The following is a 23,996-nucleotide window of genomic DNA, read 5'->3' as shown; positions in this document are numbered from 1 at the left end:
TATCTACAGCATTCTAGAATGCTGTAGATAAGCCCCTGATGCTGGTGGGCTTAGCTCATCGTCGATTTTGGGGGTGACAAGTTCGCTTTAACTTGTAACCCTTCTAACTTATGTTATGCTTCAAAAATGATGCTGATGTAAAGTAGACATATGGGAAATGTTATTCTTTAACTAGTTTGTGTGACTATCTGATTTAAGGGCATAAAAAATAAAAGTTTGTAAATTGTTAAATATTTGCCAAAATTCCAATATTTTCACAAATATATCAACCTACATGTATCACTAACATAAAGCACAATATGTCACACAAAAAACACCTCAGAATCACTGGGATATGTTGAAGCGTTCCTGCGTTATTACCACATAAAGTGAAGCTGTTCAGAATTGTAAAATTTGTCCTGGTCAGGAAGGGGAAAACAGGCTTGCTGCTGAAGGGGTTAATGTCAGTAGGGGCTCCGATTTTAACCTATTTAGTACTTACAGTAGTAGAATAATATCGATTGGCTTTTCTTAAATTGGCAAAACCACTTTCTTTTATAAACGTACTAAAAAATCAAGATGGGAAAAATCTTCCACTATAATGTGGGTGGTCTTGTGCATATTTTTTTTAATTTTTAGATTATGAAATTTATGGTTCCGTAGACAGTAATCTAAAATGGAAAAATCCAGTATGTGAAGCAATAATATCATTTTCCTTTAGGTGAAATTTTAGGAGCAGCCATTGCTGAAAACACAGGGATGCTGGAACTAAATCTCAGCTGGAACCATTTTCGAAAAAAAGGAGCTGTAGCCATTGCTAAGGGATTAGGGGTAGGTATTCAATTCTCTGTTCTGAAAATCGGTAATGGCATTCGTGAAATAAATCATTATTCAAATGATATCATAGTTTATAACGCTAAAATAAATTGCAAGTGCAATATGTTTCTATCATTCTCCCGACTGTATATAGGGCTCACTAGATACTAGTGGCTCAGTAACGTTTGTCGGGGGGTGGGGGTTGCTTTCTCGATATATATGTTGTTACAAATGCTATTGTTGTTTATCTTGTAGGCCAATATTTTTCTGAGAGTACTAGACCTATCATACAATGGGTTTGGAAATGAGGGAGCAGCCGCACTAGGAGATGCCCTGAAGGTTAATAATGTATTAGAAGAAGTAAACATAAGGTAACGGCTTGTCTGCGAAGCGATAGAAGTATCGGGCAGTTACGGTACATTTAGTAACTGGTTGCTGTGAACCATGGATACTGTCATGACAGTGTAGCGAGGAAGGTAGCTTTTCACAGAGGGCAAAGTGTCCACGGCACATCTCATCCATTAAAAGCAGTGCAAACTGAAAGCATCACTTGCAGTCTATTAGATAACGATTTTAATATTTTTATGTAATATATTATATTTTTGTATCAAATGTATTTTAAGTAACATATGGAAAATATATTTTTACATATTTATAAATCTTGAAATGTATAAGCTCAGATCTATAATGTTGTGCTAATAAATAGGTGCCAGTGAATTTATACACAGCATTTAGGTTTTGTGTTATTTTTTTGAGGCTATAAATGCAAAGGGCAGATTTTTGCTACTAGTCAGATAGGATGTTATGGCATTCATAGCGGTTTTCTTTATTATTTAATATGAATCTAGGTGTAGCATTTTAGTGACATTTTCCTTTTAATAGACATTATTTGTAACAACTGCAAAAGCTGAATGAAATGATACTTTGATATCTGTGATCTGATGACTTTTTCCAGAGAAATCCATATTTTTCTAATATACAAATGAGCTGTTAAGATCTATGGCGGACGTAACTCTCCCAGAGAATCTGCTTCCAGAGTTTATTATAAATAAAAGGGGGAGTTACCAGTGTGAGACATGTAGATCAGACTGTCAGTCATTACATGCCTCGCACTGGTAACTGCCCCTTGAAATCTAGGCCCGGCCCACAGATCTTAGAGAGAGAAACGCATTACTCCGGAATAAGTCATCAGATGGCAGATATTAACCCCTTTCTGGCATTGGATGTACTATTCCGTCCATGTGACCTGGGAGTTAATTCTCATGGATGGAATAGTATGTTCAATGCGATCAGAAATGCTTCCAGGGGAGTGCAGCTGACAGCCCCTCTGCCTTTGGATCGGAGACCCCGTGGCATGAGACGGGGTCCCGATCGCTCCCATGGTAACCTGATGTCGTCATGATGACATCTGGGTTACCACAGCTGAGAGACTTCCTGTCATGTGCAGGGCATGTCAGGAAGTCTCTAAGGTCAGTGTGCAGGAATTGCAGCACTGACAGCTTCTATAGCATGCAGATCTGCATGCTATAGAAGCAATCAGCCTGCACAAAATGAGTGTCCCATAGTAGGACAGAGTGTAAAAGTTAGAATGAATTAAACAAAAAATGTAATAATTGTAAAAATATAAAAAAATAATAACAATAATTATTATTTTTTATATAAAAGTTTTTATTGTATAAAAGCACCAAAACATAAAAAAATGATATAAATGAGGTATCACTGTCATCGTACTGACCCGAGGAATAAAACTGCTTGCTGGTTTTTGTTCATTCTGCGATCAAAAAATGTCATGTGCCCAAAAATGGTACCAATAAAAACATCAACTCGTCTCGCAAAAAACAAGACCTCACATGACTCTGTGGGCCAAAATATGGAAAAATTACAGCTCTCAAAATGTGGTGATGCAAAAACTATTTTTTGCAATAAAAAGCATCTTTTAGTGTGTGACAGCTGCCAAACATAAAAGCTCGCTATAAAAACCCGCTATAAATAGTAAATCAAACCCTCTTTATCAACCCCTTAGTTAAGGAAAAATAATACATAATAATATAAAAAAAGGATTTATTTCCATTTTCCCATTAGGGTTAGAGTTAGGGCTAAAATTAGGGTTGGGGCTAAAGTTAGGGTTAGGGTTGGGGCTAAGGTTAGGGTTTGGATTACATTTATGGCTGGGATTAGGATTGGGATTAGGGTTAGGGGTGTGTCAGGGTTAGGGGTGTGGTTAGGGTTATTATGCTTAGGGTTGGGATTAGGGTTAGGGGTGTGTTGGGGTTAGGGGTGTGTTGGAGTTAGGGGTATGGTTAGGGCTGGGATTAGGGTTAGGGGTGTGTTCTGGTTACGGATGTGGTTAGGGTTAGGGTTGGGATTAGGGTTAGGGGTGTGTTGAGGTTAGAGTTGGAGTTAGAATTGGGGGGTTTCCACTGTTTAGGCACATTAGGGGCTCTTCAAACGCAACATAGTGTCCAATCACAATTCCAGCAATTTCTGCGCTGAAAAAGTAAAATGGTGCTCCTTCCCTTCTGAGCTCTGCCATGCGCCCAAACAGTGGTTTACCCCCACATATGGGGTATCAGCGTACTCAGGACAAATTGGACAATAATGTTTGTGGTCCAATTTCTCCTGGTACCCTTGTGAAAATAAAAAATTGTGGGCTAAAAAATAATTTTTGTGGAAAAAAATTATTTTTTATTTTCACGGCTCTGAGTTATAAACTGTAGTGAAACACTTGGGGGTTTAAAGTTCTCACAACACATCTAGATAAGTTCCTTGGGGTCTAGTTTACAATATCGGTTCACTTGTGGGCACTTTCTGCTGTTTAGGTACATCAGGGGCTCTGCAAACACAACGTGACACCCGCAGACCATCCCATCAAAGTCTGCATTCCAAAATGGTTGATTCCCTCCTTCCCTTGCGAGCTCTGCCATTCGCCAAAACAATGGTTCCCCCCACATATGGGGTATCAGCATACTCAGGACAAATTTGCGCAACAACTTTTGGGGTCCAATTTCTCCTGTTACCCTTGTGAAAATAATAATTGGTGGCGAAAAGATCATTTTTGTGAAAAAAATATGATTTTTTTTATTTTTACGGCTCTACATTATAAACTTCTGTGAAGCACTTGGGGGGTTCAAAGTGCTCACCACACATCTAGATAAGTTTCTTAGTGGGTCTACTTTCCAAAATGGTGTCACTTGTAGGGGGGTTTCCTTTGTTTAGGCAAATCAGGGGCTTCCCAAATGCGACATGACGTCCAATCTCAATTCCAGCCAATTTTGCATTGAAAAGTCAAGCGGCGCTCCTTCCCTTCCGAGCTCTGCCATGCACCCAAACAGTGGGGGTATCTGTATACTCAGGACAAATTGAACAACAACTTTTGGGATCCAATTTCTCCTGTTACCCAAATTGGATCTGAAGTAAATTTTTTGTGAAAAAAAAGTTAAATATTCCTTTTTTTAAACTTTCCAAAAATTCCTGTGAAGAACCTGAAAGGTTAATAAACTTCTTGAATGTGGTTTTGAGTACCTTGAGGGGTGCAGTTTAACCCTTATAACTTCCTAACAAAAAAAGTTTGGTTCCAAAATTGTGCTGATGTAAAGTAGACATGTGGGAAATGTTACTTATTAAGTTTATTGTGTGATTTAAGAGCATGAAAATTCAAAGTTGGGAAATTGCGAAATTTTCAAACATTTTTGCCAAATTTCCTTTTTTTTCACAAATAAACGCAAGTCATATAAAATAAATTTTACCACTATTATGAACCACAATATGTCATGAGAAAACATTGTCAGAATCACCAGGATCCGTTGCAGTGTTCGAGAGTTATAACCTCATAAAGGACAGTGATCAGAATTGTAAAAATTGGTCTGGTCATTAACGTGCAAACCACCCTTTGGGGTAAAGGAGTTAAATTATAAATTTGTTTAACATTCTATGACCTGCATGCCCATGTAGTCCACATAGGAGAGTTGCTCCTACTGACACATTCTCTTTAATCCTTGTTAATTTTTGGAGGTTTTTTCATTACATTGTTTTTTATGAGCATTTTTCATTTGAAGGAGGCATCATAAAAATATTTTAATAAAAATATTTTGTCTGCTTTCTTTTTAAGCAATAACCGTGTTGCCCTACAAGGAGCTGTACGTTTTGCATTGAGCCTTAAAGAAAACAAAACTCTGAGAGTGTTAAAGGTAAGTAATATACAGTATGTATAGGCAAATACTTTAGGAATAATTTTACTAAAAGTTCACTGGACATATTTAAATCCAACATAATTTAGATCTACAGCTGCCAAGTGATTAGTATCTGGATTACATAACGGTACATAATTGTGGACTTCTGGAGTATTCTGTATTGCAAGCAGTGTAATACAATGCATTTTTATTGGAGTCTATGTCATGATGTAGCAACAGTCTATGCCATTGTGTAGTGAGAGATATCACGTAGCCTTATGTCTCATGCAGGTTTTGGAATCCATATTCCATAAATATATTGCACTTTCATACATGATTTTTCATGTTTACTTTATATCAGGGGTGTCAAACTGCATTCCTTGAGGGCTGCAAACAGGTCATGTTTTCAGGATTTCCTTGTACTGCACAGGTGATAATTTAATCACCTACACAAATAATGAGTTGGTGATTAAATTATCACCTGTGCAGTACAAGGAAATCCTGAAAACATGACCTGTTTGCAGCCCTCGAGGAATGCAGTTTGACACCCCTGCTTTATATGTTATTATTTGATTATAATTTATTTGTTTGTTTATCTATATTTTTTTAGATGGCCAGAAATCCAATACAGAGCGATGGATGCTTTGCCATTTTAAAGTCAATTCAAGCAAACTCTGAGTCATCTATAGAGTCACTTGATTTTTCTGTAAGCAGAATATACAAATAATCCATTATCAGTTAAAAGGAGGATTTAATTTTCTTAACTTGTTCATAAAACAAGACATAGTGGATGCTGTGAGAAATACATTTTTCTTTTAGACTTTATTTACATTAGTTCTTGTAATATGCACAATATCTTTAGGATAAAGTACTTTATGACATTACTATAAGATGTATCACTTGTAGTAATGAGCGAATAGCATTGTTGCTCGGGTCTCCCCGAGCATGCTTGGGTGGTCTCCGAGTATTTGTTAGTGCTCGGAGAGTTAGTTTTTGTCAATGCAGCTGCATGATTTGCGGCTGCTAGACAGCTTGAATACATGTGGGGATTCCCTAGCAACCAGGCAACCCCCACATGTACTCAGGCTGGCAAGCAGCCGTAAATCATGCAGCTGTGTAAAAAAAAAAAAATCTCAGCGCACTAACAAATATTCGGAGACCACCTGAGCGTGCTCAGGAAATCCTGAGCAACAAGTATACTCACTCATCACTAATCATTTGATATCTGCACATTTAAAGGAGGCTGTCCCATTCAAAAAAATCTTGATCCCTGGGTGCAGTTTGTTAAAAACAAAAAGTAAACATCCTATATTTACCCTCCCTTGTTTAGCACTGAGTCTGCCATTTCTCCGAATGTCCGGCTGTGGTGTTGACATCACGGCAGCCAAATGGTGAGCTCAGCGGCATTGCCCATCTAAATGGAACAACCCGCTAAAAGCCACTGAGCGCATCGATTGGCTGCCTCGCTTTCGACGTGATACCAGTGGCATACCCAATACTGGACACTGGAAGCCGTGGCAGGAACTCAGTGCTGGACCTGAGGAGAATGAGTAAAACACAGTTTTTTTTTATAACATATATAACAATCTACGCCCGGGGACCAAGATTTTATGAACCATGACACCCCCTTTTTAAGTTTTGAGCTTTTTTAACCCCTTCATAACCCAGCCTATTTTGACCTTAAAGACCTTGCCGTTTTTTTGCAATTCTGACCAGTGTCCCTTTATGAGGTAATAACTCAGGAACGCTTCAACGGATCCTAGCGGTTCTGAGATTGTTTTTTCGTGACATACTGGGCTTCATGTTAGTGGTAAATTTAGGTCAATAAATTCTGTGTTTATTTGTGATAAAAACGGAAATTTGGCGAAAATTTTGAAAATTTCGCAATTTTCACATTTTGAATTTTTATTCTGTTAAACCAGAGAGATATGTAACACAAAATAGTTAATAAATAACATTTCCCACATGTTTACTTTACATCAGCACAATTTTGGAAACAAAATTTTTTTTTGTTAGGAAGTTATAAGGGTTAAAATTTGACCAGCGATTTGTCATTTTTACAACGAAATTTACAAAACCATTTTTTTTAGGGACCACCTCACATTTGAAGTCAGTTTGAGGGGTCTATATGGCTGAAAATACCCAAAAGTGACACCATTCTAAAAACTGCACCCCTCAAGGTACTCAAAACCACATTCAAGAAGTTTATTAACCCTTCAGGTGCTTCACAGCAGCAGAAGCAACATGGAAGGAAAAAATGAACATTTAACTTTTTAGTCACAAAAATTATCTTTTAGCAACAATTTTTTTATTTTCCCAATGGTAAAAGGAGAAACTGAACCACGAAAGTTGTTGTCCAATTTGTCCTGAGTACGCTGATACCTCATATGTGGGGGTAAACCACTGTTTGGGCGCACGGCAGGGCTTGGAAGGGAAGGAGCGCCATTTGACTTTTTGAATCAAAAATTGGCTCCACTCTTTAGCGGACACCATGTCACGTTTGGAGAGCCCCCGTGTGCCTAAAAATTGGAGCTCCCCTACAAGTGACCCCATTTTGGAAACAAGACGCCCCAAGGAACTTATCTAGATGCATAGTGAGCACTTTGAACCCCCAGGTGCTTCACAAATTGATCCGTAAAAATGAAAAAGTACTTTTGTTTCACAAAAAAATTCTTTTAGCCTCAATTTTTTCATTTTCACATGGGCAACAGGATAAAATGGATCCTAAAATGTGTTGGGCAATTTCTCCTGAGTACACCAATACCTCACATGTGGGGGTAAACCACTGTTTGGGCACATGGTAAGGCTCGGAAGGGAAGGAGTGGCATTTGACTTTTTGAATGAAAAATTATTTCCATCGTTAGCGGACACCATGTCGCGTTTGGATAGCTCCTGTGTGCCTAAACATTGGCGCTCCCCCACAAGTGACCCCATTTTGGAAACTAGACCCCCCAAGGAACTTATTTAGATGCCTAGTGAGCACTTTAAACCCTCAGGTGCTTCACAAATTGATCTGTAAAAATGAAAAAGTACTTTTTTTTCACAAAAAAATTATTTTCGCCTCAATTTTTTCATTTTCACATGGGCAGTAGGATAAAATGGATCATAAAATTTGTTGGGCAATTTCTCCCGAGTACGCCGATACCTCATATGTGGGGGTAAACCACTGTTTGGGCACTCGGCAGGGCTCGGAAGGGAAGGCGCGCCATTTGACTTTTTGAATGGAAAATTAGCTCCAATTGTTAGCGGACACCATGTCGCGTTTGGAGAGCCCCTGTGTGCCTAAACATTGGAGCTCCCCCACAAGTGACCCCATTTTGGAAACTAGACCCCCCAAGGAACTTATCTAAATGCATATTGAGCACTTTAAACCCCCAGGTGCTTCACAGAAGTTTATAACGCAGAGCCATGAAAATAAAAAATAATTTTTCTTTCCTCAAAAATGATTTTTTAGCCTGGAATTTCCTATTTTGCCAAGGATAATAGGAGAAATTGGACCCCAAATATTGTTGTCCAGTTTGTCCTGAGTAGGCTGATACCCCATATGTGGGGGTAAACCAATGTTTGGGCGCACGGCAGGGCTCGGAAGGGATGGCACGCCATTTGGCTTTTTAAATGGAAAATTAGCTCCAATCATTAGCGGACACCATGTCACGTTTGGAGAGCCCCTGTGTGCCTAAACATTGGAGATCCCCCAGAAATTACCCCATTTTGTAAACTAGACCCCCAAAGGAACTAATCTAGATGTGTGGTGAGGACTTTGAACCCCCAAGTGCTTCACAGAAGTTTATAACGCAGAGCCATGAAAAAAAAAAAAAATTATTTTCTCAAAAATGATCTTTTAGCCTGCAATTTTTTATTTTCCCAAGGGTAACAGGAGAAATTTGACCCCAAAAGTTGTTGTCCAGTTTCTCCTGAGTACGCTGATACCCCATATGTGGGGGTAAATCACTGTTTGGGCACATGCCGGGGCTCGGAAGTGAAGTAGTGACGTTTTGAAATGCAGACTTTGATGGAATGCTCTGTGGGCGTCACGTTGCGTTTGCAGAGCCCCTGATGTGGCTTAACAGTAGAAACCCCCCACAAGTGACCCCATTTTGGAAACTAGACCCCGAAAGGAACTTATCTAGATGTGTGGTGAGCACTTTGAACCCCCAAGTGCTTCATAGAAGTTTATAATGCAGAGCCGTGAAAATAATAAATACGTTTTCTTTCCTCAAAAATAATTATTTAGCCCAGAATTTTTTAATTTTCCCAAGGGTAACAGGAGAAATTTGACCCCAATATTTGTTGTCCAGTTTCTCCTGAGTACGGTGATACCCCATATGTGGGGGTAAACTACTGTTTGGGCACATGCCGGGGCTCGGAATTGAAGTAGTGACGTTTTGAAATGCAGACTTTGATGGAATGCTCTGCGGGCGTCACGTTGCGTTTGCAGAGCCCCTGATGTGCCTAAACAGTAGAAACCCCCCACAAGTGACCCCATTTTGGAAACTAGACCCGGAAAGGAACTTATCTAGATGTGTGGTGAGCACTTTGAACCCCCAAGTGCTTCATAGAAGTTTATAATGCAGAGCCGTGAAAATAATAAATACGTTTTCTTTCCTCAAAAATAATTATTTAGCCCAGAATTTTTTATTTTCCGAAGGGTTACAGGAGAAATTGGACCCCAAAAGTTGTTGTCCAGTTTCTCCTGAGTACGCTGATACCCCATGTGTGGGGGTAAACCACTGTTTGGGCACACGTCGGGGCTCAGAAGGGAAGTATTGACTTTTGAAATGCAGACTTTGATGGAATGGTCTGCAGGCGTCACATTGCGTTTGCAGAGCCCCTGGTGTGCCTAAACAGTAGAAACCCCCCACAAGTGACCCCATTTTAGAAACTAGACCCCCCAAGGAACTTATCTAGATATGTGGTGAGCACTTTGAACCCCCAAGTGCTTCACAGACGTTTACAACGCAGAGCCGTGAAAATAAAAAATCATTTTTCTTTCCTCAAATATTTTGTTTTAGCAAGCATTTTTTTAGATTCACAAGGGTAACAGGAGAAATTGGACCCCAGTAATTGTTGCGCAGTTTATCCTGAGTATGCTGGTACCCCATATGTGGGGGTAAACCACTGTTTGGAAACACGTCAGGGCTCGGAAGTGAGGGAGCACCATTTGACTTTTTGAATACGAGATTGGCTGGAATCAATGGTGGCGCCATGTTGCGTTTGGAGACCCCTGATGTGCCTAAACAGTGGTAACCCCTCAATTCTACCTCCAACACTAACCCCAACACACCCCTAACCCTAATCCCAACTGTAGCTATAACCCTAATCACAACCCTAACCACAACCCTAATTCCAACCCTAACCCTAAGGCTATGTGCCCACGTTGCGGATTCGTGTGAGATATTTCCGCACCATTTTTTAAAAATCCGCGGGTAAAAGGCACTGCGTTTTACCTGCGGATTTTCCGCGGATTTCCAGTGTTTTTTGTGCGGATTTCACCTGCGGATTCCTATTGAGGAACAGGTGTAAAACGCTGTGGAATCCGCACAAAGAATTGACATGCTGCGGAAAATACAACGCAGCGTTTCTGCGCGGTATTTTCCGCACCATGGGCACAGCGGATTTGGTTTTTCATATGTTTACATGGTACTGTACACCTGATGGAACACTGCTGCGAATCCGCAGCGGCCAATCCGCAGCCAAATCCGCACCGTGTGCACATGGCCTAATTCTAAAGGTATGTGCACACGCTGCGGAAAACGCTGCGGAAAAGCAGCAGTTTCCCATGAGCTTACAGTTCAATGTAAACCTACGGGAAACAAAAATCGCTGTACACACGCTGCGGAAAAACTGCACGGAAACGCAGCGGTTTACATTCCGCAGCATGTCACTTCTTTGTGCGGATTCCGCAGCGGTTTTACAACTGCTCCAATAGAAAATCGCAATTGTAAAACCGCAGTGAAATGTGCAGAAAAAACGCGGTAAATCCGCCATAAATCCGCAGCGGTTTAGCACTGCGGATTTATCAAATCCGCAGCGGAAAAATCCGCAGAGGACCAGAATACGTGTGCACATACCGAAACCCTAACCCTAGCCCTTACCCTAACCCTAACCCTACCCCTAACCCTAGCCCTAACCCTACCCCTAGCCCTACCCCTACCCCTAACCCTACCCCTAACCCTAACCCTACCCCTAACCCTATTCTAACATTAGTGGAAAAAAAAAATTTCTTTATTTTTTTATTGTCCCTACCTATGGGGGTGACAAAGGAAGGGGGGTCATTTATTATTTTTTTTATTTTGATCACTGAGATATAATCTATCTCAGTGATCAAAATGCACTTTGGAACGAATCTGCCGGCCGGCAGATTCGGCGGGCGCACTGCGCATGCGCCCGCCAATTTGGAAGATGGCGGCGCCCAGGGAGAAGACGGACGGGACCCCGGCAGGATCGGTAAGTATGATGGGGTGGGGGGGGACCACGGGGGGGGGGATCGGAGCACGGGGGGGGAATCGGAGCGCGGCAGGCGTGGAACGGAGCACGGGGGGCTGGAACGGAGCACGGGGGGCTGGAACGGAGCACGGGGGGGCGGAACGGAGCACGGGGGGGTGGATCGGAGTGCAGGGGGGGTGATTGGAGCACGGGGGGGTGATTGGAGCACGGGGGGAGCGGACGAGAGCACGGGGGGGAGCGGAGCACTGGACGGAGGGGAGCCGGAGCAGTGTACCGGCCAGATCGGGGGGCTGGGGGGGCGATCGGTGGGGTGGGGGCACACTAGTATTTCCAGCCATGGCCGATGATATTGCAGCATCGGCCATGGCTGGATTGTAATATTTCACCCGTTATAATGGGTGAAATATTACAAATCGCTCTGATTGGCAGTTTCACTTTCAACAGCCAATCAGAGCGATCATAGCCACGAGGGGGTGAAGCCACCCCCCTGGGCTAAACTACCACTCCCCCTGTCCCTGCAGATCGGGTGAAATGGGAGTTAACCCTTTCACCCGGCCTGCAGGGACGCGATCTTTCCATGACGCCACATAGGCGTCATGGGTCGGATTGGCACCGACTTTCATGACGCCTACGTGGCGTCATGGGTCGGGAAGGGGTTAAGCTTATTTTTAAATCAGACCAACAACTTCACATACAGTCATGGCTAAAAGTGTAGACACCCTTAAAATGTTACAGAAAGTGAAGTATTTCTAATTCCCAGAACATTATTGCAATTATACATGTCTTGTCATGCACATGTTTACTTCCTTTGTGTGTATTGGAACAACACAAAAAAAAACAGAGAATCAAAAGGCAAATTGGACATAATTTCACAAAAATAAAATGGTCCAGACAAAATTGTTGGCACCCTCAACTTAATATTTAGTTGCACACCCTTTGGAATAAAAAAAACTGCAATCAGCCACTTCCTATAACCATCAACAAGCTTCTTACACCTCTCAACTTGAATTTTTGACCTATTCTTCTGTTGCAAACTGCTCCAGGTCTCTCATATTTGAAGGGTGCTTTCTCACAACAGCAGTTTTAAAATCTCTACACAGGTGTTCAATGGCATATAGATCTGGACTCATTGCTGGTCACTTCAGAACTCTCCAGGCTTTGCTTCTTGAAGTAGGTTTGGGGTCATTGTCCTTCTCTACATTGCCAACCAAAATACTTTGGTAATCTTCAGATTTCTTGATGTCTTGCACACAGTCAGACCACCCAGTGCCAAAGGCAGCAAACAACCCGAAAACATATTTAAATTGGCACCATATTTGATTCTTAGGTACTGTGTTCTTCTCATTCAAGGCATCATTACGTTTTCAGTAAACAGTAGAATAATAATGTGCTTTCCAAAAAGCTCTATCTTGGTCTCATTTGTCCACAAGACGCTTTCTCAGAAGAATTTTGGCTTACTCATGGAAATTTGGCCACACTGCAGTCTAGTTTTTATGTCTCTGTGTCAGCAGTGGGGTCCTCCTGGGTCTCCTGCCATAGTGTTTCATTTGATTCAAATTTCAACGAATAGTTTGCACTGACACTGATGCACCCTGAGTTTGCAGAACAGCTTGAATTTCTTTGGAACTTGATTGGGACTGCTTATCCACCATCCAGACTATACAGCATTGCAACCTTTCAGCAATTTTTCTGTGCCGTCCAAATCCAGGGAGATTAGCTATAGTGGCATGGGTTGTAAACTTCTTGATTATGTTGCGCACCTTGGACAAAGGAACATCAAGATCTATGGAAATGGACTTGTAACCTTGAGATTGTTGATACTGTTCAACAATTTTGGTTCTCAAGTCCTCAGACAGTTCTTTTCTCCTCTTTCTGTTCTCAATGCTTAGTGTGGCACACACAGACACACAATGCAAGTCAAGTTCTCCCTTTTTTACCTAGTTTCAGGTGTGATTTTCATATTGCCCACACCTGTTACTTGTATAGGTGAGTTTGAACAAGTTTTGGAAAGATGCCAAAATTTTGTCTGGTCCATTTTGGGAGTTTTGTGTGAAATGATTTGCAATTTTCTTTTTTTTTTCTCTGTTTTGTTTTGTGGTGTTCCAATACACACAAAGAAAATAAACGTGTGTAACAAAAGAAATGTAATTATCATTTTCTGGGAGAAATACTTCCTTTTCTGAAACAATTTCAAAGGTGCCAACCCTTTCGGCCATGACTCTATAGCAAATTACACATTTTAGCAAATATTCACTATTGATAAGCTGATCCATATGGCCTTACTGACCTGACCTATGCCAAGGATGATTTTTATTTCTTAAAGGGAACCTGTCACCCCGAAAATCGCGGGTGAGGTAAGCCCACCGGCAACAGGGGCTTATCTACAGCATTCTGTAATGCTGTAGATAAGCCCCCGATGTTACCTGAAAGAGGAGAAAAAGACGTTATATTATACTCACCCAGGGGCGGTCCCGCTGCTGGTCAGGTCGGATGGGCATCTCCGGTCCGCTGCGGCGCCTCCCATCTTCTTTCCATGATGTGTCCTCTTCTGATCTTCAGCCACGGCTCCGGCGCAGGCGTACTTTGCTCTGCCCTGTTGAGGGCAGACAAAGTACTGCAGTGCGCAGGCACCGCGCCTCTGACCTTTCCGGCGCCTGCGCACTGCAGTACTATCCTCTGCCCTCAAGAGGGCAGAGCAAAGTACACCTGCGCCGGAGCCGTGGCTGAAGATCAGAAGAGGACGTCATGGAAAGAAGATGGGAGGCGCCGCAGCGGACCGGAGACGCCCATCCGACCTGACCAGCAGCGGGACCGCCCCAGGGTGAGTATAATATAACGTCTTTTTCTCCTTTTTCAGGTAACATCGGGGGCTTATCTACAGCATTACAGAATGCTGTAGATAAGCCCCTGATGCCGGTGGGCTTACCTCACCCGCGGTTTTCGGGGTGACAGGTGCCCTTTAAATATGTCAGGACAGTATGTGATACTGTTACTTGTACGATAGGAACCTATGGGCGATGTCAATGTATGTGACTAAAAATTGTCAAATTCTGACAGTCTGCAGTATACACACTGCCTGGACTCCCTTCTATGTGACTGTAAAGAAGGAAGAAAGACTGAGACCCTTTGTGCTTCATATCATTAGTGGTATTGCATCCAGTGTGTGTAATGTATGCTATTTTTGTATTTATTTTTTTTAAATATTTTAGGATATCGTTGTAAATAAACAGTTTGATGATCTGTACTCTGTAGTGAAGACAAATATGCCAAATTTATCTATCAAGCTTGGTGGAAATTCTGACATGTTTAAAAGAACTACTGTTAAGGTAAGATCAGAAACAGGGTTTAGTAATTAGTAAAATATTTACTGTACTTTAAGTAATGTAAAAAACTATTTGCAAAGTAATTTATTGAATCTACACAGTACTATACTGCAATAAATAATGATTTTTGGTATTTGGTACTCATCGTAAAATCTATTTCTCGCAGCCTTCATCGGAGAACACAGGAACCATGGGTTAAATATGCTGCTGTAAAGGACTACTTGTGGCGAGGTTTGCTTTGCGGTCCCAACAGCACTCGGTTATGGCACCACTGAGTGTGTGAGCGATCTGGGGGTTTGTTGTCAACCCTTATTTAGGCCACAAGAGGTTTGATGGTGCGGGGACCTTGACAACATGCGAACATTCATCAGGGAGACCAGAGTCCAGTATAAAAATATATAAAAACATCTCTACTGGCATTCCTTAAATAGAACTGCAACAACTGATAGCAGGCAATACATTTTTTATACAGTTCTTCTTTATGATACAGAGGCCTTCTTCTTATACGTAATACGCAGCATTTCGATGGTATTGATATTATACATTAGTGTCAAAGTACTCAACCTTTCTAGCTCTGGCCTTCACTTCCCTTATCCTCTACTAAATGTGTACCTTCGTGTCCCCTCCTGGTCACATTAGACATGGTGCCTTTTGTAGCCCCCTCCTCCTAGCTACCTTGGGGAATTACACCTCCCACAGCTCTGTTATGCTACAGCTGCACTCACTGCACGTGAAAAGGAACTTTCTTATCACTCTTTCATTCTCCGCAGTATTATAGATGTGGCTGGGATGTTCTGTTTGTTGAATCCTGTCATAAATCACACTCTGTGAGTATCTCCAGGCTCTTTATTCACATCATGTCTCAACCTCCATTACATGAATTCCGAGTACAAAAACATCCAACAAGTTCCAAACAAAGAATATAGAACACACATAAAAGTAGTGAGACCCCTAGAGGCCACATGAACATATAACATATTGCTACATCCTTTCTCTTTTAACTAGAGGAACAATAAAAGATACTAAACTAATGTATACTATGACAAAGTTAGAAATTAACCTAGTACGTCCAGTTAGATATAATCTTTGAGGTGCGCCGACTTTTTGCTAATTCTGCCAGCTCTCGTAATATAAGATGTGTCACTTTCTACATCTGGTACATCTGGTAGTTCTTCTGATATTGTCTGTCTCTGGCCAGAGTCCTCACCCTGATGGTCAGCTGTCACTGTTGGTGCCTGACTTGTACTTGCTGCCTCGTTGTCTTGGGTGTCTGGATACTGTTCAAAAGGCCATGAATCATCTCTTTCTTGCGTTTTCCTCAAATATCTTCGATTCCTCCTTAGTCTTCTTCCGTCGTCTGTTAGAATTTCGTAAGACCGAGGTCCCAGTTTCTGGACAACCTTTGCCTTTTGCCAGTGTTTGTCAAATGTGGTGCTTGGCTGCAGCCGAATGTTGTAATTTCTCTGGAGCTCAGGCAGATCCTTTGCAGATTTATTGTAATAGAAAGCTTGCCTAGCTTGATTCTTCTGTAATTTAGCTTCGATGTTTCCCAGCAGCTTTGGCTCTAACAGAGGACACGCAGTTGGTACTAGTGTCTTTGTACGCCTACTCATGAGCCTCTGTGCCGGACTGCTGTCTAGGCCTTGGGTGGGTGTGTTTCTATGATCCAGTATAGACAGATATACATCAGCACCCGCCTGGTTTGCTTTCTGCATGAGTCTTTTGGCCGTTTTTACTGCTGACTCTGCTTTCACATTACTCTGAGGATATCTTGGAGAAGACGTCTGGTGTTCAAATTCCCATTTCTTACTGAAAGTTTTGAATTCTTCCGATGTAAACTGTGCCGCATTGTCAGAGAAAACGATATCTGGAATGCCATACCTGGCAAAATGGGCCATGAGTTTTTTAATCACTGTCCTCGCCCTTGTGTCCTGCACCAAATCAACCTCCCAGAAGTTAGAGAAATAGTCCACTGTAATCAGGTATTCTTTGTCATTCCATGTGAACAAGTCTGTTCCTATTTTTGACCAAGGCCTATGTGGAATTTCATGAGGTTGCAATGTCTCCTTTGGTTGCTTATCATTGCAGGATGCACATATTTCACATTGTGCTATGTAATTTTTTATGTGGTCATTCATTCCTGGCCAATAAACTGATTCTCGTGCACGACGTAGGCATCCTTCCATGCCTAAGTGAGAAGAGTGCAATGTCTTCAATATGCCTCTTCTGAGAACTTCAGGTATAACAGCCCTGTCTCCTTTAAAGATGATTCCTTGCTGCACTGACAATTAATCTCTTATGTGGAAGAATGGTGAGACTTCCCTCGGAGCATGCTGCTTGTATTTTGGCCAGCCCTGCAAGATGACAGTCTTTAAACTCTGGAGACTTTTATCCTTCTCTGTAAAAGTCTAGATTTGCTTGACCTTTTCTTTTGACACTGCAAGGTAGTTACACATATTGATGGTTTCAATGTCTTCCTCCTCATCATTTGTGATAGGAAGGTAAGCTCTGCTTAGCGTATCTGCAATCAGTAAGTCTCTTCCTGGACAGTACCCGATGTCAACATCATATTTCTGAAGTCGCAACAGCATGTGCTGTAGTCTCTTTGGGGCATTTAGTAATGGTTTCTTTGTAATGCTCTCCAATGGTTTGTGATCCGACTGCACTGTTACCCGTCGACCATAGGTGTACTGGTGAAACTTCTCCATCCCAAATACCACAGCCAGTAGTTCCTTCTCAATCTGCGCATATCCCTGCTCTGTTGTTGTAAGCGCTCTGCTTGCAAATGTAATTGGCTGTTTGTTCTGCATTAATGTGGCTCCAAGGCCTTTTTCCGAAGCATCACATTGTACCACCACTTCTCGATCTGGATCGAAATACTTTAGGGTTGCTGAGATAATTCACCATGCCCAAAAATCGTTGTACTCCAGAAACATCAGTAGGGGTAGGCAAATCTTGTATTGCTCTCACCTTTTCAGGATCCACTTTGACCCCAGTTGAAGTCAGTCGATGACCAATATAGGCCACTTCTGTCATTTTCAATTTGAATTTGTCCAAATTCAGCTTTATGTTTTTTTCTCTGCATCTGTCCAAAAATTGTATCATCTTCTGATCGTGATCCTTGATTGCAGATTCCATATTTTCACCTTCTCCCACTACTAGGATATCATCCGCTATTGTCTTCACTCCAGTAAGTCCTTCCAAAGCCTGCATCAATTTCTGCTGGAATATCTCTGGAGCAGGTTTTAGTCCCATGGGCATTTTCAGCCATTTAAAGCGTCCAAATGGTGAAGAAAATGTTGTCAATAAACTTGAATCTTCAGTCAGGGCCACATGCCAGAATCCATTTTTTACATCACATACAGAAAATATTTTAGCCTTTGATAAATCTGGCAGAACATCATCTAATGTTGGCATTGGGTAATGATTTCGTTTCAGCGCCTTGTTGAGTGGCTTAGGATCAATACATATTCTTAACTTGCCCGATGGTTTCTGCACTATGACCAAACTGCTGATCCAATCTGTGCTCTTATGGACTGGTGCTATCATGCCTCTTCTCTGTAGATCTTGCAGTTCTACTTTCAGCGGTTGCATTAACGCTACAGGCACTCTTCTTGTAGGTAATCTGGTGGGCTGCACTGTGTTGTCAATTTCTAGCCTATATTTACCTTCAAAGCATCCATCACCTTCAAATACATCAGCATACTCAGCTTTTATTTTCTGCATGTCCAAGTTGTGCTCTGCATTTAGTTTTGGATTTTGTATATCCTGGGCAACTTCAACAGACATAATGTTCTGAGACTGTACTTTTATTAAGTCCATTGCCTGAACTGCTTTTACTCCCAGTAATGGTACATGGTTACCACCCCGTAACACGGTAAATTCAACTCTATAACTCTTTCTGTTACATGGGTTTCGTATTTTTAGCTTACATGTCCCCATTGGTTTCAGAACACTTTTGTTGTACATCACCAGTACCTTGTCAGTTGGCTCAATAGAAACCTGATTGTTTAGCAGATCAAATGAAATTACATTGCAGCTTGCTCCACAATCCAGCTGAAATCTAATGGGCTTCTCATCCAACAAGAATGTTGCATAAAGCTGCTTGGCATCCTTCACTACTGACTGCCCGACTACATTGACTTTCTCTGTTGTAGACTGCATTTGTAGCCATGTAATGTCCTCTGCACTGTCAGTGTCTGGTGTCACAGTGTGGAGCTGTCTGTACTGTTTGCCTCTTCCTTGCCTGCAGACAGCAGAGGAATGATTCTTCTTGCCACATGACCTGCAGGTTTCCCCATATGCTGGACACTTGGTTTTGTCTCTCTCATGTCTTTTCCCACAATACTTGCAGTGGACAGTGTTTGTAGGGTAGTCTGGTCCTGTCTTTCCTTTCATAGATACTGCATGTACCTTGTCCTCATCATCATTCTCACTGGTGCCTGCCATCATCTTCAGGCTGTGCTTTGTGAGCTCAGCAGCCCTGCAGATTTGCATACTTTTCTCTAAAGTCATGCCTTCCTCTCTCAGTAATCTTTCTTTAAGATGACTGTCCTTTATGCCACACACCATTCTGTCCTTGATTAGACTGTCCCTGATCTCTCCAAAGCCACATGTTTCTGCAAGTCTCCTCAGCTCTGTCAGATATCTGTCCACATTTTCACCATCCTCCTGATGTCTTGTGAAAAACTTATATCTTTCCACTGTCTCATTCTTCTTTGGGTCACAGTGTTTATCAAATGCCTGCACAATGTCTGCTAGGAGGAGGTTGTCTGTGTCTGGGAGCAAGGTGTGGGCTAATTCTCTGCCATTTTCCCCAATTAGGTAATAAAACAGCTTTACTTTCTGTTTGTCATCAGTGGGGCCCACAGTCAGATCCACATACAGTGTAAACTCTTCCTTCCAATGTCTCCAAGTCTGGGACAGATTACATGAAGTGACATCCAGTCTCTGAGGGGGCTTCAGACCAGTCTCCATTTTTCTGTACTTTCAGGGAATCTGTACTTACAGTTGCAGTGATCTGTGCAGTTCCAGCCTCATATAAGCTCTAAGAATTTGCAGGTTCTGTGCCCGGCTGCCACCATGTTCTGTTTGTTGAATCCTGTCATAAATCACACTCTGTGAGTATCTCCAGGCTCTTTATTCACATCATGTCTCAACCTCCATTACATGAATTCCGAGTACAAAAACATCCAACAAGTTCCAAACAAATAATATAGAACACACATAAAAGTAGTGAGACCCCTAGAGGCCACATGAACATATAACATATTGCTACATGGGAGAAACTTATTCTTGAACTTGCTATCTTTAATTTGTATGGACTAAACACACTCTCCAACTTACGGCCTTTTCCTTATCGGCAATAATTCTTATTCCTTCAGTAACTTCTCTCCAACTCTCTCCTAACTAACAGGAACTAGGTTCCCATGTGCCCATTTAACTTCTCCCACCAGTGGTTGGCCTCTAATAGTTAACCCTGTCCACACGCTAACTAACTGCTGGAACACAATATATAAGACCTCATAAAAAGAGGTCTAAGCAATACATTCAAATAAATGATTTCAGCAGGGGTGCCCACGGCCGACAGCTCTTCTGCTCCTTTCCACTGCCACCTGGAGGCTGACACTATAAATACTGTGCATCTTAGAAAAAATCTAGAACTGGGGAAAAAAGGCTTTTTTTTCTGCGCTGCCAAGTAGAGTAAGTTTGTTTCCAAGTAAAACAAACTTCTTCCTCAGTTGGTTTGTCCTAAGGAAAAAGTTTGCTTTACTTTGAACCGCGTTGACAATAACCCGTATTCCTATACCCTGGTTCCTTCTCCTTTCTATGGAATTATTGTTAGTACACTTGACTATTTGTGTGTCTGCAGCAGCCTCATCCAGCTCATTGTGTGTTGTGGTTTAGAACCTGACCACGTGAGCAATTCCCTGTATACTATCGTTCTGGTCACTTGGATACGACGCTATTGCACTTTTGCGCCTCTGTTTTTTCCAGCTCTTGTACATTATTAGAAAATAAATCTGACTACTCCCCTCCAGGCTACACCTGGTCAGCTGACACCCAGTTATTCAGTTAGTGCAAAACAAATAGGAGGAACAAAACCAAGCCCCCCCCCCCCTCCAATGGAGGTGAAGAGAAAGAGATTGTACAGTGAGTACCAAAATTCTTTCTTTCTCGGTCGCTTTATTCAAAGACACAGGAACCAGGGGTTAGTCTGCTGCCCCTGTAGGCTGATACTAACAATACATTCTAACAGCTCAGCTCCCTTGCCTTAGCCACCCAGGGCACGTTTCCGGTGACGCACGCAACGTGCGTTCCAGGGTGGAACACATTTCCGGTTTCAAGGAAAAAGCACAGGATGATCTGTGGTCGTGGCGTGTGTTCCAGGGTGTAACGCAAGGGATCAGGGACAGTGATTTCCTAATGGCTGGCCAGGTAGGATACTGTAAATGCAGCTCTTGCTGTGGGCACTGATGTGTACAGTCTGATCATGGGGTCCAATCCTTCCTGTTCAGAGACACTGTCCGAGCAGTCCCTGGGCCTTGTAATTCTCAATGATTATCATTTGGTGCTAAATTCTCCATAGTATTCAGGGGATTATAGCCCTATGCTTCTACCAGGATAAAGACCCGAAGATGTGCTATGTGTAATGCCAAATTGCCCAAGAAACAGAAGAAGCAATTATGTGCAAGTGTATTGCTAAGATCCTAAAAGAAGGAACAGTCCTATTTCATGGAGGTTGAGGTCCATAATAAGGGAGGAAATGCTAAACACAGTTTCCAGCCTAGTTGCCCCTCAGACAGAGCAGGTCATGCCCCATCATAAAAGAGCCAGATAGGAAATGGAGTTGTCCTTTGAAGAGGATGAAGCTTCATATTATTCTAACGTGGATCTAGAGGGAGGAGAGGAGATGCACCAGGTTTTCCCAGAGGAAAGGAAAAATTATTATTTTTCATATGATTATACGGATGAAATCCTACGAGTAGTCTGGAGTACAGTGAAAACTGAGGAGGCGCAAGTAGCTCACTCAGCACAGGATGAGATGTTTGGGGTACAGAAAACTCAAAGAAATAGGGCTTTTCCAGTTAACAAATACATTAAGGCTATGATAATGGAATAGTGGGAGGACATAGAGAAGAGGCTTGTTATTCCTAAGGATTTCAAAGCCCATCTTCATTTTGAGCCAGAAGAAATTAAGGTCTGGGAGGAAATTCCAAATATTGATGATATTGATAACCCAATAGCCAGAGTGGCAAGGAAAATGTCAATCCCATTTGAAGATTCCTTTTGTTTCAGAGACTTCATGGATAGGAAGGCCGATGGATTACGGAGAAAGGCCTGGAAAGCATCAGTTGCTATTATAAGGGCCAATATAGCTACTACCTTAGTTGCCAGGTCTATGAGTTTGAGGATTGTTGAATTGAGTGCCCAGATATAATCCAATATACCTAGGGAAATGGTCCTGAAATCCCTTCTATTGCTGAAAATAGCGACAGGGTTAATGGCGAATGCGTCAGAAAGATTCGCTGCCAGAAACAATGTTGTGTCCAATTCAGCTAGGTGAGCCCTCTGGCCGGAAACCTGGTCAGAATATAGCTATTCTGAACACAATTTATGCTTAATTCCTTTGTCAGGTTTGCAGGTATTCAAACCAGTTTTCCAAAGACATACTGATAGGGAATTTAGATTGTGAGCCCCAACGGGGACAGCGATGATAATGTGTGCAACCTGTAAAGCGCTGCTGAATATGTTAGCGCTATATAAAAATAAAGATTATTATTATTATGAAATCCTAGAAAGGGCTTCTGACAATAAAAAAGGTTTCCAGAAGAGAGGCCAAGGAGAGTCACTTCCTTTTGTAGATCCCGTCTATCCCAAAGACAGAAATTAAGGGGGAAGAGTAAAATCAGCAGATGAAACTACTGCAAAGGAGGTAAGGGTAGAGGTGCCCTGTTTAGTTCAGGCCCAAACAGAGGAAGGCTTTGACTCCAGAAAAGTAGGGAGGAGGCTTTGTTTCTTTCTGGGGAAATGGATTACGCAGAATCAGTGGGTTCTTCAGATGATTGTTGAAGGGTACCGGATAGAGTTCACCCAGCTCCCACCAACCACAAAAACTTCACCTAACAGCTCCTCAATCCCCAAAATCCCAAAGACTCAGAATAGACATCAGGAATCTAATAACATCCAGGGCGGTCATTTCAGTTACCCAGTCAGAGTGGTATCATGGTCAATACTCAAGTCTCTTTTCTATATATAAAAAAACCTTTCACTTTTTGTAATGAAGAACTGAAATAAATTAACTTTTTGATGATATTCTAATTTTGTGAGAAGCACCTGTATGTTTCTTGTACTTTCAGAATTTTTTATCTTACTTCATTTAGTTGTAGAAACAGGGAACACGTCCATATTGTCAGCTTTGAATTAGACTCTTCTAATTTACTTAGAGCCCTTTTAGAGGCTGATCGGCACTCCACACATGCTGATAAAAACATTATGGGGAAGAATTAATACAACTGCTCTGTTACAATAAAGCCTCATGTTGTTAGCACCTTTGGGCAATGGGCAGCCGGCAATGATGGATTTTTATGGATCATATATTTGATCAGCCACAAAACAAGTGTTTTGCTTGCTCCTTGAGCTAATAGCGGTATTATTACACTGTCCAATATTCAGGAACAAGCGTTGTGATGTGAACTATTGTCAGTCCACCAATATGGGTCTTAACATATTGTCATAATTATCTTTAGGGTAGCACTATTTGAAAAGATTTTAATATATGAAATATCTTTGGCTGATGATCAGTAGAGCCATATGTTCATTTTGAAGCTATCTGTACTTGACAGTTGGTTGTTTTGTTCAGGCAGATCCAATGATCAAAATGAAAGAATATATGAAGAAAAACAACCTGCAGGCAACTGAATTGTTTGGAAAAGTAGATGCGGAAAAGAGCAGCCTAGTGACTTATGAAGACTTTGAACGCAACTTAATGGCAAGTTTCCTATTCAGTGTCCCCAAGGCAGAAAATAATTGAAAGACTCGAAGTGACAACAGAAGCATCTTATAAATTTTGCATGAAGCAGGTCTGGCAGGTGACAGTTATACTGTTACATGGCACAGACTAGTGGGTAGTCATGCCCCATTGCCCCTATAAACCAATTAGCTCATCTTCTAAAGTATAACAAAAGTACTTGTGGGCTAGTTATAGATTCCCCGGTAAGAAAAGCTACTAGTCCCCTTTTACTTGTTTATCTATGATATG

General features: G+C 41.7%; 1 protein-coding gene across 3 annotated transcripts in view; it reads left to right on the top strand.

Annotated features, from left to right (window-relative positions):
• LRRC74B (leucine rich repeat containing 74B) overlaps positions 1-23,996 on the top strand; it is a 111,534-nt gene that overhangs the window by 75,714 nt on the left and 11,824 nt on the right. For 2 of the 3 annotated variants that reach the window (XM_069758647.1, XM_069758630.1), the window contains 6 exons: positions 701-810; positions 1,051-1,166; positions 4,904-4,982; positions 5,575-5,670; positions 14,621-14,737; positions 23,598-23,726. In XM_069758647.1, the coding sequence (XP_069614748.1) occupies positions 701-810; positions 1,051-1,166; positions 4,904-4,982; positions 5,575-5,670; positions 14,621-14,737; positions 23,598-23,726 (647 nt within the window). The remainder of the gene's footprint in view (positions 1-700; positions 811-1,050; positions 1,167-4,903; positions 4,983-5,574; positions 5,671-14,620; positions 14,738-23,597; positions 23,727-23,996) is intronic. The other variant, XM_069758638.1, reaches the window with a different exon arrangement.

Source organism: Ranitomeya imitator, chromosome 1, assembly GCF_032444005.1.
Source record: "Ranitomeya imitator isolate aRanImi1 chromosome 1, aRanImi1.pri, whole genome shotgun sequence".
NCBI lineage: Eukaryota > Metazoa > Chordata > Amphibia > Anura > Dendrobatidae > Ranitomeya > Ranitomeya imitator.
This window is presented reverse-complemented; position numbering and strand designations above follow the sequence as displayed.